This window comes from Salmo trutta, chromosome 16, assembly GCF_901001165.1.
Source record: "Salmo trutta chromosome 16, fSalTru1.1, whole genome shotgun sequence".
Taxonomy (NCBI): domain Eukaryota; kingdom Metazoa; phylum Chordata; class Actinopteri; order Salmoniformes; family Salmonidae; genus Salmo; species Salmo trutta.
In genome coordinates this window covers 12,025,064-12,043,676 of record NC_042972.1, presented here as the reverse complement: position 1 = coordinate 12,043,676, position 18,613 = coordinate 12,025,064, and the positions used below count along the sequence as shown (strand labels likewise).

Here is an 18,613-nt window from a genome sequence, read left to right as displayed (position 1 = left end):
CTGATGGGGGTACTTCTATTACTGATTGGGGTACTTCTATTACTGATGGGGGTACTTCTATTACTGATGGTGTACTTCTATTACTGATGGGGGTACTTCTATTACTAATGGGGTACTTCTATTACTGATGGGGATACTTCTATTACTGATGGGGTACTTCTATTACTGATGGGGTACTTCTATTACTGATTGGGGTACTTCTATTACTGATGGGTGTAAGTTCACCGCCGCCATCAATATGAGAGTGACTCACTCTGCGGAAAGCGTGGTGGGTTGTCATTAACATCTGTGATCACTATGGTCACCGTGGTGGAGCCGGAAAGACCGCCCATTTGCCCTGCCATGTCGGTTGCCATGACGACCAGCTCGTAGCGATCCTGCGTCTCCCGGTCCAGATCTGCCACAGCCGTCCGAATCAGTCCTGATAAGAGAGAGAGAGATCCAAAGGGAAAGGTCAAGTTAGCTCTTAGCTCTCATATACGATAGCCCGTTACATCTCTGGTCGCAAATATCAATTTCAGCTAAGCACTCTATGACTGAGTTTACACAGGCAGCCGAATTCTGATCTTTTTTTCACTAATTGGTATTTTTACCAAACATATAAGCTCTGAAAAAGACCTGATGTGAAAAGATCGGATGTGATTAGTCAAAAGACCAATTTTTTGAATTGGGCTTCCTGTGTAAACACAGCCTATTAGAGGCACAAGTGCGGCACATTCCATTTCCCCCTCTCGGCTCGTCTTGATAGAGTAGATCGTGTCACATCCGTGGCTCCATGCACATATCCTTACGGCTGAGCTCTATTAAAATTCATAATATATATGGGCCAAAATGAAGGCACACACAATTGAAGAATGAGGCTTATATTCCGGAGAAAAAGCCTGTGCACGTCTTTCTCTGGCAGTCGGAGAGGAGTGGATTTAAGAGAGAAAACCACAACAATCTCATGAGTTGTCTTAATCCTACTCCAGTGAGCATTTTGTTCCGATGCTTTAACAACACCCTTGGAGTACAGACCTACTGCTGTGTTAAGCCAGGTTTATATTTCTACTGAAGTAACTATAGTTGGAAGTGGATTAGTCTGAGGTTAAAAAAAAAACTGAACTTTGGTGGCCCCCTTCTATTTCATATCGGTATGAACAAATATACAATATTTTGCCACTGATAAGACTTGGAATTGTCTTAATCTCACATTTGTTCTGATCGATATAATGGCACTGCATGTCCCTCTCCTAAACAGTACGTTAAGTTATTAGCATCTACATTTGGGCATGTCCATATCAGTACAATCCCTGGAGTTGAAAGGGGTTAAACTAATCTGAAGACAACATGACTGAGGTCAGATCACCATAACCAATTTACATGGCGGACATTCTAAAACCATGACAGTGTAATGACAAATACCAGCTATTTCTAGTTCGAGGAGCACCATGTGTATTTTTTCCATACAATATGTTTCCCCTTTACCTTCCAAGGTATGTTTCTCCAAGAACCTGGTGGAAAAGAACGTCCCCGTACCATTGGCAGTATACAGCCAGAGCTCAATCTGAATTACATCCTCAGCTACACTTTATTTGGATAGTCCATCTGTAGATGCTCTATCAGTAACATTTCAACTAACTATCTACTAAACCTAGCTCTAACCTTGACCCTTATCCTAACCCTAAACTTAACCTTTACCCTAAACCTAGCCCTAATCTTAACCCTTACACTTATTCTAAACTTAACTCTAACCGTAGCAAGCAGTTGCTTATCAACAGATAGTTTGTTGATATAATCCGGACTATCCAAAGTGTGACCCATCCTCAGGGTTAAGTACAATATTTTAAAACAGAAAAGAAAATAGAAAACCAGGGCATGTGGTGAAATTCTGCTCCTTTCAGTGCAATTTCCACCCATATATATTTAGATACAGATCCTAGACTCACAATGACCCACGTGAATCTTCTCTTTGTGCCACACTGGGTTCAAAGGCCTTCTGTTTAATTTTTCTGTATTTAATTATCTGTATATGTTATGCATGTGCAACAGTGTTCCTTCCGTCCCTCTCCTCGCCCCTACCTGGGCTCAAACCAGGGACCCTTGGCACACATTGACAACAGTCAACCTCGAAGCATCGTTAACTATTGCTCCACAAAAGCCACAGCCCTTGCAGAACAAGGGAAACAACCACTTCAAGGTCTCAGAGCAAGTGACGCCACCGATTGAAACTCTATTAGCGCGCACCCCGCTAACTAGCTAGCCATTTCACACCGGTTACATATGTATGTATTTACTGTGGCTTGCAAAAGTATTCATCCCCCTTGGCATTTTTCCTATTTTGTTGCCTTACAACCTAGAATTAAATAGATTTTGGGGGGGGTTGTATCTTTTGATTTAAACAACATACCTACCACTTTGAAGATGTAAAATATTTTTTATTGTGAAACAAACAAGAAATAAGACAAAAAAACTGAAAACTTGAGCGGGCATAACTTTTCACCCCCCATAGTCAATACTTTGTAGAGCCACCTTTTGCAGCAATAACAGCTGCAAGTGTCTTGAGGTATGACTCTACATGCTTGGCACATCTAGCCACTGGGATTTTTGCCCATTCTTCAAGGCAAAACTGCTCCAGCTCCTTTAAGTTGAATGGGTTCTGCTGGTGTACAGCAATCTTTAAGTCATACAACAGAATCTCAATTGAATTGAGGTCTGGGCTTTGACTAGGTCATTCCAAGACATTTAAATGTTCCCCCTTAAACCACTCGAGTGTTGCTTTAGTAGTATGCTTAGGGTCATTGTTCTGCTGGTAGGTGAACCTTCGCCCCAGTCTCAAATCTCTGGAAGACAAACAGGCTCCCTCAAGAATTTCCCTGTATTTAGCAACATCCATCATTCCTTCAATTCTGACCAGTTTCCCAGTCCCTGCCGATGAAAAACATCCCCACAGCATGATGCTACCACCACCATGCTTCACTGTGGGAATGGTGTTCTCAGGGTGATTAAAGGTGTTGGGTTTGTGCCAGACATAGCATTTCCCTTGATGGCCAAAAAGCTGATTAATGCCCTCCTTGCTTGGTCCGTGAGTTTTGGTGGGCGGCCCTCTCTTGGCAGGTTTGTTGTGGTGCCATATTCGTTCCAATTTTTTTTTTTATAATGGATCGATCTGGAGGGACTGTATCCATACATGTCATAGTGTTGCCACCATGCCTCTCTTCAGTACATGGTTTGTTGGAAGTAATCATTAAAATCCAGACAGAAAATATTTACACAAGAAGCAACCTAATATCACACAGTCAACCTCTCATTTCATTTAGTAAGTTCACCATTCTGCCATTCTCACAGTTAAACATCGCACAGTGTTCAACACAACAGCTCTTTATGTCAATCATTAGATCTGATGGTGCTCTGTGGGATGTTCAAAGTTTCAGATTTTTTTTTAAACCCAACCCTGATCTGTACTTCTCCACAACTTTGTCCCTGACCTGTTTGGAGAGTGCTCTGTGGGATGTTCAAAGTTTCAGTTTTGTTTTTATAACCCAACCCTGATCTGTACTTCTCCACAACTTTGTCCCTGACCTGTTTGGAGAGCTCCTTGGTCTTCATGGTGCAGCTTGCTTGGTGGTGCTGCTTGCTTAGTGGTGTTGAAGACTCTGGGGCCTTTCAGAGCAGGTATAAACAGTTGAAGTCGGAGGTTTACATACACTTTAGCCAAATACATTTAAACTCAGTTTTTCACAATTCCTGACATTTAATCCTAGTAAAAATTCATTTTTAATTGATTTTTTTTTTTTGAAATGTCAGAATAATAGTAGAGAGAATTATTTATTTCAGCTTTTATTTCTTTCATCACATTCCCAGTGGGTCAGAAGTTTACATACACTCAATTAGTATTTGGTAGAATTGCCTTTAAATTGTTTATCTTGGGTCAAATGTTTTGGTTAGCCTTCCACAAGCTTCCCACAATAAGTTGGGTGAATTTTGGCCCATTCCTCCTGACAGAGAGGAATGAACTGAGTCAGGTTTGTAGGCCTCCTTGCTCGCACACACTTTTTAAGTTCTGCCAACAAATGTTCTATAGGATTGAGGTCAGGGCTTTGTGATGGCCACTCCAATACCTTGACTTTGTTGTCCTTAAGCCATTTTGCCACAACTTTGGAAGTATGTCATTGTCATTGTATGTCATTGTCCATGTGGAAGACCCATTTGCATCCAAGCTTTAACTTCCTGACTGATGTCTTGAGATGTTGCTTCAATATATCCACATAATTCTACCTCCTCATGATTCTATCTATTTTGTCCCTCCTGCAGCAAAGCACCCCCACAACATGATGCTGCCACCACTGTGCTTCACGGTTGGGATGGTGTTCTTCGGCTTGCAAGCGTCCCCCTTTCTCCTCAAAACACAACGCTGGTCATTATGGCCAAACAGTACTATTTTTGTTTCATCAGACCTGTCACGACTCCTGCCGAGGGTGACTCCTCTCCCTGTTTGGGTGGCGCTCGGCGGTCGTCGTCACCGGCCTACTAGCTGCCATCGATCCCCTTTTCCTTTTCTGTTGGTTTTGTCTTTATTGGTTTCACCTGTGTCCCATTAGTGTTTAGTTGGGTATTTAAGCCCGTTTCCCTCACCTGTTCTGTGTGAGGGCTTATTTCTGTCGTTCACTGTGTTTCGTGTAGTGGAACGTGTTTTTGGATCCTTGTGTTTTTTGATTACACCCTGTTGTTGTTCTTGGGTGTATATTCTTTTGACGGTGCATTTATTAAAGCCCGATAGCAAACACTCTTGTTTCCTGCGCCTGACTCCACACCCACTACATCAAGCGTTACAAGACCAGAGGACATTTCTCCAAAAAGTACGATCTTTGTCCCCATGTGCAGTTGCAAACCGTAGTCTGGCTTTTTTATGGCGGTTTTGGAGCAGTGGCTTCTTCCTTGCTGAGCGGCCTTTCAGGTTATGTCGATATAGGACTCGTTTTACTGTGGATATAGATACTTTGTACCTGTTTCCTCCAGCATCTTCACAAGGTCCTTTCCTGTTGTTCTGAGAATGATTTGCACTTTTCGCACCAAAGTACGTTCATCTCTAGGAGACAGAACGTGTCTCCTTCCTGAGCAGTATGATGGCTGCGTGGTCCCATGGTGTTTATACTTGCGCACTATTGTTTGTACAGATGAACGTGGTACCTTCAGGCATTTGGAAATTGCTCCCAAGGATGAACCAGACTTGTGGAGGTCTACCATTTTTTTCTGAGGTCTTGGCTGATTTCTTTTGATTTTCCCATGATGTCAAGCAAAGAGGCACTGAGTTTGAAGGTAGGCCTTGAAATACATCCACAGGTACACCTCTAATTGACTCAAATTATGTCAATTAGCCTATCAGAAGCTTCTAAAGCCATGACATCTTTTTCTGGAATTTTCCAAGTTGTTTCAAGGCACAGTCAACTTAGTGTATGTAAACTTCAGACCCACTGGAATGTTGATACAGTGAATTATAAGTGAAATAATCTGTCTGTAAACAATTGTTGGAAAAATGACTTGTGTCATGAACAAAGTAGATGTCCTAACCGACTTGCCAAAACTATTGTTTGTTAACAAGAAATTTGTGGAGTGGTTGAAAGCCGAGTTTTAATGACTCCAACCTAAGTGTAAACTTCCAACTTCAACTGTATATACTGAGATCATGTGACACTTAGATTGCACACAGGTGGGCTTTATTTAACTAATTATGTAACTTCTGAAGGTAATTGGTTGCACCAGATCTTATTTAGGGGCTGCATAGCAAAAGAGGTGAATACATATGCACGCACCACTTTTATGTTTTTGAATTTTTTTAAACAAGTAATTTTTTTCATTTCACTTCACCAATTTTGACTATTTTGTCTATGTCCATTACATGACATTCAAATAAAAATCCATTTAAATCACAGGTTGTAAATGCCAAGGGGGATGAATACGTTTGCAAGGCACTGTATGTATGCATGTATGTGTGTATGTATATATATATATTATTTTACTGCTCTGGGGATGTAATTATTTGTTTGTGTCAATTAATTATTTGTTTATGTGTCAAGTTTGTTTATGTGTCAATTAATCTCATAAGGGATGGGTTGCCAACTGCCGATTTCACACAAAAATAAGTTTATTCATGATAACCTGAACGAGATGGCAATGGGAAGAGTCTACTCTCTGGTCAAATAGCGGGAGCCAAACTCTATTCCCTGGTGGGTTATCCACATCAAATTCTATTGTTGCCCTTTCTTAGTTGATGGCACCTCTCCCAGTGCCTTGCATTGTGCTACTCAGCTAGACACACAACTTAGAGATTGCACTCACATTTAACATCAGGTAGCTGCAGGCAATGCTTGTATGTCAGCATACAGTGCACAGGCAAATTCAGTTGCCGGATATGGAGGCACATAATAATAGCTTTCAATAACAAAAGGCATGGGGAGCATCAGAAATGCATATTTTTGCATCAGCTCTTTCTTAGTCAGAACTTATTCAACTCAATCAAATGTTTCTTGACTGCTAACATTTGTAACATGCTTGAAAGGGGATCTCATTCATAGCATACTATATATTGCACATCAATTGTCAATGACTATGAGTCCTGTGTACTTGCCTGTTAGTCGTTTCGGATAAGAGCGTCTGCTACAGTAAATGACCAAAATGTAAATGTATTTTTATGACAGTGTCTGAGATCAGAGTGCCAGGTAGTTATGTCTCTTTCCTAGAAATGTATGGAATATAATTTAATAGAATCCTCAGGCTTTCATCCTGAGAAGAAGCTCACTTGAACTTCAATACCAAATACCACTCTGAAGTTCAAATACATTCAAATGACTGCTACTTTCGAAAAATCCCTCAGACATTGACCATTGATCATATTCTAGTCATGTATCTGGAACGGAGAAAAAGATAGTGAAGGATAAACACTCTTTTGAATGACTGGGGCGACATTAATGAGGGGAAATTCACAGCTGCTCTGTTCTCTTGATGACCTCTTCCCCCTGCACCTATTTGAATGGTTAATGTCGATAAAAAAAGAAGGGGGGGGACAAGAGTTGGTACGATCTGCAAGTCTCCAGGCCAACGTTGCCGAGACAAGGCCATTTATCATCTAGGCACTAGGGCCAACCGAATCAAAGTGGGGAGACCAAAAAAAGGAATCATTAAAAGTTTAGTGCTGCTCCCAGGAGGACATTTGCAGGCAACACAAACCTTGGGATATGCCTGAGAGACTACGATTCAAGCCCAGGTACAGGCCCTCAGACCAAAAGGGAATTCACCCAAATGTGCTGACTGGGAGAGACAATTAGAGAATCCGCATCTGGACAGACTGTAATATAACACTTCAGAGATTTAATCGCAACTATTTTCATTTCAATATGTATCCTTAAATGTTGAGAAATATAAACTCAGCAAAAAAAGAAATGTCCCTTTTTCAGGACCCTGTCTTTCAAAGATAATTCGTAAAAATCCAAATAACTTCACAGATCTTCATTGTAAAGGGTTTAAACACTGTTTCCTATGCTTCTTCAATGAACCATAAACAATTAATGAACATGCACCTGTGGAACGGTCGTTAAGACACTAACAGGTTAAAAACAGTAAGCAATTAAGGTCACAGTTATGAAAACTTAGGATACTAAAGAGGCCTTTCTACTGACTCTGAAAAACACCAAAAGAAAGATGCCCAGGGTCCCTGCTCATCTGTGTGAATTTGCCTTAGGCATGCTGCAAGGAGGCATTAGGACTGCAGATGTGACCAGGGCAATAAATTGCAATGTCCGTACTATGAGACGCCTAAGAAAGCGCTACAGGGAGACAGGACGGACAGCTGATCGTCCTCGCAGTGGCAGATCACGTCTATCAACACCTGCACAGGATCGGTACATCCGAACATCACACCTGCGGGACAGGTACAGGATGGAACAACAACTGCCCGAGTTACACCAAGAATACACCAGGAACGCATCAGTGTTCAGACTGTCCGCAATAGGCTGAGAGAGGCTGGACTGAGGGCTTGTAAGGCAGGTCCTCACCAGACATCACCGGTAACAACGTCGCCTATGGGCACAAACCCACCGTCGCTGGACCAGACAGGACTGGGAAAAAGTGCTTTTCACTGATGAGTCGCGGTTTTGTCTCACCAGGGGTGATGGTCGGATTCGCGTTTATCGTCAAAGGAATGAGCGTTACACTGAGGCCTGTACTCTGGAGCGGGCTCAATTTGGAGGTGTGTCACAGCATCATCGGACTGAGCTTGTTGTCATTGCAGGCAATCTCAACGCTGTGTGTTACAGGGAAGACATCCTCCTCCCTCATGTGGTACCCTTCTTGCAGGCTCATCCTGACATGACCCTCCAGCATGACAATGCCACCAGCCATGCTGTTCGTTCTGTGTGTGATTTCCTGCAAGACAGGAATGTCAGTGTTCTGCCATGGCCAGTGAAGAGCCCAGATCTCAATCCCATTGAGCAAGTCTGGGACCTGTTGGATCGGAGGGTGAAGGCTAGGCCCATTTCCCCCAGAAATGTCCGGGAACTTGCAGGTGCCTTGGTGGAAGAGTGGAGTAACATCTCACAGCAAGAACTGGCAAATCTGGTGCAGTCCATGAGGAGGAGATGCACTGCAGTACTTAATGCAGCTGGTGGCCACACCAGATACTGACTGTTACTTTTGATTTTGACCCCCCTTTGTTCAGGGACACATTATTGTATTATGTCTGTGGAACTTGTTCAGTTTATGTCTCAGTTGTTGAATCTTGTTATGTTCACACAAATATTTACACATGTTAAGTTTGCTGAAAAGAAACACAGTTGACAGTGAGAGGACATTTCTTTTTTTGCTGAATTTAAGTACACAATATGAGGTCTGAGACAAGAAATATATCAACTCACTATCATTTCCGTGGATAAAGCATGGGGTTGATACTTGTGTATTTCACTCAATACTGTAACACTACACGTATAATACTGCAAGTAATACTTGTAAAATACAAGTATTACCACAAGTAATATATAGTATGTAAGTATTACTACAATTAATACATAGTATACACATCATCTTTGACTCTGTCTGGTCATGCCAGGAGTCTGCCCTTACCAGTCTGTCTGTCCACGGTAAAGAAGCTCTCTCTGTCCAGCACACTGTACACCACCCTGGCACTGCTCCCGTACGTAGGGTCATCTGCATCCCATGCAGTGACCTTCATCACTGATGTTCCTGCGGGAGAATTGCATGTCAGAACAGCACAATAACACAAGGCTTCAGGACCTCCAGGCGTGCCCTTCACTTAAACAAATGGATAGTGAATCAGAGAGGAAGAGGAAGCGTGAGATAGGGAGAGAGGGCAGGCTGGAGAGCTATTTTAATTCACTGCATATTGTTTGTTACTGAAAATAATGTGTTATTTCAGAACACCTCTCCTAAACGACCTCTCCTTCGTGACAGAGAGTTATCCGGGATGAAAGAGCGCATCAAGATATTTAAGATCTCTATCTTCAAAGACAGATGGAAGAATGTTAAAAATCAAACAAACAACTAATGATGATTACAACCATTTATGAACCTGAATAGTTTCCATGACGCCTTCAAAACAAATATTTATTGGGGGACACAGTTGTTTCATTGAATCATAATTCTTGTCTTTTCTAAGTAAATTGTGTGTAGCCACAAGCCTCTGGCACTGCAAAGCCTATATTTTACATTTAGTCACACATTTTAGCCAAAGCAAAGCCTTAAGCCTATAAAGCTTAATGGGCCACAGTCCTGTGGGGAAAGAAAAACTCAACTAGCCTTTTAGCGGTGTTTCTCTGTGGAGAAACATCTTGTTTGGGGTGACTGGGTTGGTGGCAGCAATGGCCCCTCAAGGACGGAGAGTCAGCCTCCATCCTTGGCCCAGCTATAGGTAATTACTGACAGCTGGTGTTGTCCACAAAAGGTCACAGCTGTAGCATTCCCAGAGCCCTGTCATGCCTTATGCTAATTATGCTAATTAGCAGAATGTGTCAGCGTTCTGTTTGTTTCCTGTCATGAGAGTCGCTCCCGAGGGTGGTGCAGGGAAAAGGATAGTGTATTATATTAAAAGCCACCCAGACATTACCACAGGCGCCTCAGATCAGTATCTGTCTCCACCTTTTTGGTTTCTCCTTAATCTTCACTTGCTAGCAGGGCCCGGAACTTTTCTCCATGGCGGCTTGTGCTAGCTATTAGCATAGCTAGCTAAGGGGAATGTTTTCCATGCAATGGCATGTAACTGAAGCCTAGGAATTCTGCGATGTTCTCGAAATCTAAGCTGGTTTCCTATTATTGCACCGCTAAATCCTCGTCAGTGTAGCCCTTTGAGTTTAACCTAATTCCAGCTTTTAGTGATTCATATTTCACCTCATGTCGAATAATTCAAAGGCTGGATCTATTGATGCTGTTCTTATGGGGTCTTTAAGTATGTACTGTGTTGTATAATACCATCATTATCAGTCCTAAAATGCTAAAGTAGACACCCTGCCTATCCTCAAACAAAGGGGTTTGTGTCATTGTCTGGCTGAGATCAGTTTGAAACTGTCCTTATCGCCTTAAAAAGAGAAGGTATTAAGCAGTTAAAAATGTTGCATTGCTGGAAATGGGGGGTTTGTTCATTTCTGCATACCTGGTTGTGCGCTGGTAAAGCAAGGACGCTATTCCCATTCATGGGGTTATTTTGTTATCTTAATTTTCCCCAGGTAATAATCAGCGTGAAGCCATTTCGGGGCTGCCTGAGAGTGAGGCGGCTGGAAGAACTATATAAATGCAAATGCTAAGTTATTGTGTTTTAAAATAGGGAAGTAGGAGTTATAGTCTGCAGCAGCTAGAGTCCTTATTAATGCCTTGACTGGCCTCAGCTTTCACAAGCAGAAGCACCTAAGTCATTAGTTATTGGCTGGGGTGTTTGTCTGTTTTAGGCAGTCTACTTTGTGACAGCCTCAAGGGGATTTCAATAAAAGTTTTTGACTAACCCAATAGGAAAACAGAACAAAATATTACAGTAATGAGAAAAGTATTTTAATGAAGAAAGTGCCCGTTATTCATCATCTAAAGATTTGTTTTGCTGTCTCTAAATAAAACTGGAATAGTAAATTGCTTTGATATGAGATAGAAGGTAGTGGAGTAATTATTAGCTTTTTTTTATTTGTTACAGTTCAGCGTAATGGCAGATATGCACTTAGTGAACATATTTTTTAAACAAGCATTTTTTCCTGTTTGTTTGTGGGTCCTCCTCCTCTTCAGTTGAGCTTCACGTTGACTGTTTTCAATCTCTGGCTACTGTAGGTTTGTATAGACCTGCTCTTAGCACGTCCTGGCCATTAATATTGCATATACTGTGGAACTTCACATCACTGCTCCACAAGAATAATAAAGGAATTCTGAAGGCTATCTCTGCATCCCAACTGGCATCCTTATTCCCTACATAGTGTATTTATGTATTATTTTATTTATTTAACTAGGCTAGTCAGGTAAGAAACAAATCTTATTTACAATGACGGCCTATCCTGGCCAAGCCCGGACAATGCTGGGCCAATTGTGTGCCGCCATACGGGACTCCCAATCATGGCCGGATGTGATTCAGCCTGCATCATGCTGTTTAATCAGCTTCTTGATATGCCACACCTGTCAGGTGGATGGATTATCTTGGCAAAGGAGAAATACTCACTAACAGGGATGTAAACAAATTTCACACAATTTGGAGTGAAATAAGCTTTTTGTGCGTAGGGAACATTTCTGTGATCTTTTATTTCAGCTCATGGAACATGGGACCAACATTTTACATGTTGCGTTTATATTTTGTTCAGTATACAATTGCTCAGATAAAGATATTTTGTTTAACAAGTTATATATTTTTTGGTTAAAAAGATAGGGACCTAAAATATTGTCACCCCTGTTTTTAATATATTTCAATACATCACCTTGCGAGGATAACAGTCAGCCTTTTTATAAAAATAAATATGAGATTGGAGAACACATTGGGAGAGATCTTAGGCCATTCCTCTATACAGAATCTTTCCAGATCCTTGATATCCTTCATCTGTGCTTATGGACTGCCCTCTTCAATTCAAACCACAGGTTTTCAATGGGTTTCATGTCTTGAGACAAAGAGAAGGTCTTAAGGTTTTGCTCACCTGAGTTAGAATACCTCATGATAAGCTGCAGACCATATTATATACCACGATAGTTCACATCTATACTTTTCATAGTTGTCTATTTACCACCACAAACTGATGCTGTCACTAAGATCGCACTCAACGAGCTGTATAGGGCCCTAAGCAAACAAGAAAATGCACATCCAGAGGCGGCATTCCTAGTGGTCGGTGATTTTAACAGTGGAAAACTGAAATCTGTCTTACCTCATTTTTTACCAGCATGTCACCTGTGCAACTGGAGGCGACACGACTCTAGATCACTTTTACAACCACACACAGAAACGGATACAAAAGCTCTCCCTCTCCCACCATTTGGAAAATCTGACCATAACTCTATCCTCCGGATTCCTGCTTTCAAGCAAAAACTCAAAAAGGAAGTACCAGTAACGTAAATGGTCCGATGAGGCGGAGCTAAGCTAGAGGACTGTTTTGCTAGCACAGACTGGAATAAGGTCTGGGATTCTTCCGATGACATTGAGGAGTACACCACATCAGTCACCAGCTTCATTAATAAGTACATCGACATCATCGTCCCCACAGTGACCTTACGTACATATCCCAACCAGAAGCCATGGATTACAGGCAACAGCCGCACTGAGCTTAAGGCTAGACCTGCCGCTTTCAAGGAGTGGGACAAAATCCAGACGCATATAAGAAATCTTGCTATGACCTCCGACGAGCCAGCAAACAGTCAAAACGTCAATATAGGACTAAGATCGAATCCTACTATACAGGCTCTGACGGTCATCGGATGTGGCAGGGCTTGCAAACTATTACGGATTACAAACGGAAACGCAGCCGTGCGCTGCCCACTGATGCAAACCTACCTAACCAGCAAAATGCTTCCATGCTCGCTTCAAGGAAAGCAACACTAAACCATGCATGAGAGCACCAGCTGTTCCGGATGATTGTGTGATCTCACTATCAGTAGCCGATACGAGTAGGACCTAGCGGGGCCAGACAGATCACCAGGACATACACTCAGAGCATGCGCTGACCAGATAGCAAGTGTCTTCACTGACATTTTCAACCTCTCCCTAACCCAGTCTGTAATACCTACATGTTTCAAGCAGACCACCATAGTCCATATGCCCAAGAACGCCAAGGGAACCTGTTTAAATGACCATCGCCCGGTAGCACTCACATTTGTAGCCATGAAATGCTTTGAAAAGCTGGTCATGCCTCACATCAACACCATCATTCCAGACACCCTAATCCAGGGACATTAAATACTGTAATTATGTTCCGGCCCCCCACCATCTGATCAAGAGAAAAGTCTTGCATACCGCCCCAACAGATCCACAGATGACACAATCGCTACTGCACTCCACACTGCCCTGTCCCACCTGGACAAGAGGAACACCTATGTGAGAATGCTGTTCATTGACTATAGCTCAGCGTTCAACACAATAGTGTCATCACTAATCTCGGGACCCTGGGACTGAACACCTCCCTCTGCAACTGGATCAACTGACGTTGCTTCAAGTTTGGAACTCGGCAGTGAATGTTGCAACCGAGGACAGGCGATTTGTACCCGCTATGCGCTTCAGCATTTGCCGGTCCCGTTCTGTGATCTTATGTGACCTACCACTATGCGGCTCGCCGTTGTTGCTCCTAGACATTTCCACTTCACAATAACAGCACTTACAGTTGACTGGGGTAGCTCTAGCAGGGCAGAAATCTAACGAACTGACTTGTTGAAAAGGTAGCATCCTATGACGATGCGACGTTGAAAGTCACTGAGCTCATTGGCCATTCTACGGCCAATGTTTGTCTATGAAAATTGCATGGCTCTGTGCTTGATTTTAATCACCTGTCAGCAATGGGTGTGGCTGAAATAGACTTTTGTAGTGTATCTACCTCAACTACTTCATACCCCTGCACATGGACTCGGTACTAGTACCCTGTGCATATAGCCAAGTTGTCGTTACTCATTGTGTATTTATACATAGTGTTATTACTTTTCTGTTATTTCTCTATTTTCTTCTCTCTGCATTGTTCGGAAAGGGCTCGTATGTAAGCATTTCACTGTTAGTCTACACCTGTTATTTATGAAGCATGTGACAAATAACATTTGATTTGATTTGAAATGCCAATAAGCATAGCCTACTGGACAACAATGCAAAATGTGGTGCTGTTGGTTGTGGTCCTGTTAGTTACAAAATAATACAGTGTTAATAACAAAAATGGTAATATCCTGTATCAGCATTTTAAAACATGAATAGTTGGAAGCCTCAGGTGTTTGGAGCGTCTCTGAGTAATTGCACCCATAGTGATATACTAAGGAAGCGGCAATTGAAGCGTAATAAGCCATTTTTTTCTGACCATGAACATTGTGTGGTGAGCTTCCAGCACCTTTGAGGCTGCTCTTGAGTATCATCCCCCAAGTGGGTGCTACACGGTGTTAGTGTGGAGTCGCCTCAATCTAGCTAACCACCTACAAAGCCGGAGAAAGTAAAACCTGAGGGGGCAGCGAGGTATGTAGCTGAGGCTGCGCAGTGGACCGTTCTGTCTCTCTGACGCCAACTGACTGGCTACCTCCGAGACCATCAATGCTTCCTCTGCTCTCAATTCCATCTGAACTGCTTCAAATCCAAGATAAATTACCATCCATCCTTCAGCATGACACTTAAAATTGTTTTTGCTTAAATTACATGCTCATGGATTTCAGTTTGTATTGACTGCTATATGAGTGTAATAAAACTTGAACTTGAATATACTGTGGTTATCTTAATAAATGCAGATGTAAGTACTGTATGTGCACAAATATATATATATATATATTTATATATATATATATATATATATATTTATATATATATATATTTATATATATATATATATATTTATATATATATATATATATATTTATATATATATATATTTATATATATATATATATATATTTATATATATATATATATATATATATATTTATATATATATATATATTTATATATATATATATATATATATTTATATATATATATATATATATATATATATATATATAAAGCCCTTCTTACATCAGCAGTTGTCACAAAGTGCTTTACAGACACCCAGTCTAAAACCCCAAAAAGCAAATAATGCAAAAGTAGACGCACAGTGGATAGGAAAAACTCCCTAGAAAGGTAGGAACCTAGGAAGAAATCTAGAGAGGAACCAGGCTCTGAGGGGTGGCCAGTCCTCTTCTGGCTGAAAAACATTTTAAGGCCAGCTACCTTTGGAACGAATGGAGGGTTTTGGGTTGATAGCTTTCTTTTTCGCCCCTACTGGCAAGATTTATGCATAGGCCTGTTTTAATGGCAGCAACACAGTCTGTTCAAACGGCTTCCCACAGCATTCTACACTCAGAAGGAGATGGTTCAATTACTGTGTGGGGAGCTGTAGAAGAGTGCCATGTGTGAGACACTAGACTGACAGATATTTAAGAGGCAGCCTCGTAAAAGAGATTTGTGCCCATCTCAGGCGCGGCGGCGATGGCTGCGTGGCGGCAGCTAACGCAGCATCCTCCCCCAGTTCGGCCCGCCCTAATCTGCAGGACTGAGTGCTCCCGTATTATGGATCATTTAGTAAAGCCATAAAAGCCTAGGTGTTTTCACATGAAAAGTTATTTATCCACTACTTCCTGGAGTGATTCATTTCTCAGCGGTCCACGTAAAAGGACAGGAAGGGAAAAAAAAGATGAGGGGAAAAATTTGCTGTGTCATAAAAGTAAATGGCCTGCTTACTGAACATTTCTATGAGGTCCCCCTGAGGATTTAGCAATAATATTTCCCATCTCCCGTGACAGAAAAAATACATTTAGCCTTTATTAGCCCTTACCTTTGTTATTTTATCAGATTGTGTCATTATTTGTTTACCAGACAGTATTGTGGAGCCGCTGGCCTTCAGTTGGCTCCCGCGAACCACAGCTACAGTTCAGTCTAAAAGCAATCGATTTAATGCTAACAGCACAGAGCAGACACTTGTGCGGCCAGGGAACCAAGGAGGGGGTCTGTTAAGTACACTTTAAGAAGTATGAAACGTAGTGAGAACAATGTTGAATAATGCAATGCTCAATATGAACATAATCTCTTTGAAACAATAAACTGTACTGGAATTGGCTTACAGCTGTGTGTGTAATGAAATACACACTCTTAGAAAAGTTAAGTAGAACCATATATAGGGTTATTCAGCTTGTTCCCATAATGCAACCCCTTTTGGTGTTAGGTTGAACCCATTGCAGAGGGTTCTACCTAAAACCCTCTATGAAGGGTTCTTCATAGAACCCTCTATAAATGGTTTTACCTAGAACCCACTATGAAGGGTTCTTCCTAGTAGCCTATATAGAGGGTTGCCAGGCGACATTAAACACCCCCTAGCGGCCATGTTGGAAGACCACCACATCAATTATTCCGACAACAACAGCTGCGTCTACCCCAAGCTGCATTACAACAGTGCCTAAAACTAGTTGATTCATCACCACAGACAATTTCTGTGCGGTATTTGGCTGCTCTAACAAGGCAGGAAAGAACATAGGGAAAAAACATTTTCAACAGCAAACATGAAACACTAAGGAGATAAGACTCACGAGCTGTCAGAAAAGCGAAGAAACCTTTTTGCCCGTCAAGACCTGAACCCAGACAGCCGTCAGTACAGGGTCTGCTACGATCATTTCATCACTTGTCAGTCTGATCAATTTAGAGTTTAGTGTAGCTGTTAGCTGTTATGCTAACCAGGTGTTGACAACAAGACTAAGTTAGCCAACATTTGCTAGCTACATAGCTTGTAGTCTAGCTATTAGTATGCGTCTCTCTCATAGGCGGCGGGTGAGTTAAAGTTTTGCGGAAGCAAATGTTTTACCATAAAAATGCACCTTTATAATAAAGCATTGCATGCATATCAGGGACCTACATTTCTCTGAGCAATTTGCAGACTAATGTAAAACTACTATTCTTAATGTGATGTGTAGATTGGAAAGTCAATTTATTAGGCTATTAATTAATAATCACTGCATGATTGAGCGTGTAGTGGCATAGGCCTATAGACTATATCAGAGAGGTTGCTTTTATTTCCCTTTCACAGGAAAAGTATTTCCTTTGATAAACACATTTCATGCAATTCTACTACACTTTATATGACTGGAGACATTAGCTTAATCTTTTTTAAGACGATAAATCATGGTGAAGCCTAGGCCTACTCTGCTGACACTGACAAACAGATCAATAAAAATGACCTTTGTAACCATCTAATCTAGGCCTACGAAAAAGGGGAGGCATGTATTTTACAATATGGCGTCAATCTAGCCTGGAGGAGGACATTATTGTCCAAAAAACCTCCAGTGACCCAATGATCATTTGTTGAGAACTTTATTCATAAGAGGTAAAATGTATGGACATTACAGCATAGGCCTCAATGGGATAGGACAACCTGCTGTGTTGACTATTGGTTGTTCCAGCACAACAAAATATGTAATCTTTATATTAAACTAAAACACCTGAATGAATTAAACACAACCAAACATTCAATAGCCCTGATGGTATAGGTGACCTGAATAAGTGATATTCTAACAGCAGGTGTACTTTTCATTTGTTTATGTACTGTAGGTTCACTAGCTGACTTCCTACAGTCTGTCGACTGTATTCCCACTGTAAAAGATGAGCAATGCTGCATCAGCATTATTTTCTACTTCTACTACTTTGTCCTTTTCCAGATAGGAAAGGAGACGTCCCTCAGTTAGACAAAATGGTTGACATATGCTGTTCCTTGGTCAATCTGAATGATTCTGTTGTGCCATTTGAGTAGTGTCCCCTTAAACCGAATGAAGAGTGTAGCAATAACTGCTGACTAAACAGAAACACAGTTTCCCAGTCATTTATTTATGTACATGTATTAATAACTAAAATGTAACTTGGAACAACATGTAAAATACTATTATTTATTATATTGAAAACATATTGTACTTTAATAAAAGCCTCTTTTGTTGTATGAGTGAAATGAAAAGTATTTTGTGTGTCATCTCTGCTTTGCCTAGCCCCATTGAATAAAATGTACACTGCTCAACAAAAATAAAGGGAACACTAAAATAACACATCCTAGATCTGAATGAATGAAATAATCTTATTAAATACTTTTTTCTTTACATAGTTGAATGTGCTGACAACAAAATCACACAAAAATAATTTTGATTTTAACTTTGATGTAAAAATAATTTTGATTTTAACTTTGATGTAATGTCCTTAAAACTAGTCAAAATGAGGCTCAGTCGTGTGTGTGGCCTCCACGTGCCTGTATGACCTCACTACAACGCCTGGGCATGCTCCTGATGAGGTGGCGGATGGTCCTGAGGGATCTCCTCCCAGACCTGGACTAAAGCATCCGCCAACTCCTGGACAGTCTGTGGTGCAAAGTGGCATTGGTGGATGGAGCGAGACATGATGTCCCAGATGTGCTCAATTCGATTCAGG

General features: G+C 41.3%; 1 protein-coding gene across 3 annotated transcripts in view; it reads right to left on the bottom strand.

Moving 5' to 3' along the window:
• cdh22 (cadherin 22) overlaps positions 1-18,613 on the bottom strand; it is a 260,866-nt gene that overhangs the window by 82,343 nt on the left and 159,910 nt on the right. For all 3 annotated transcript variants that reach the window (XM_029693024.1, XM_029693025.1, XM_029693026.1), the window contains 2 exons: positions 9,094-9,213; positions 254-421 (listed from right to left, as the gene is read on the bottom strand). In XM_029693024.1, coding sequence (XP_029548884.1) covers positions 254-421; positions 9,094-9,213 — 288 coding nt within the window. The remainder of the gene's footprint in view (positions 1-253; positions 422-9,093; positions 9,214-18,613) is intronic.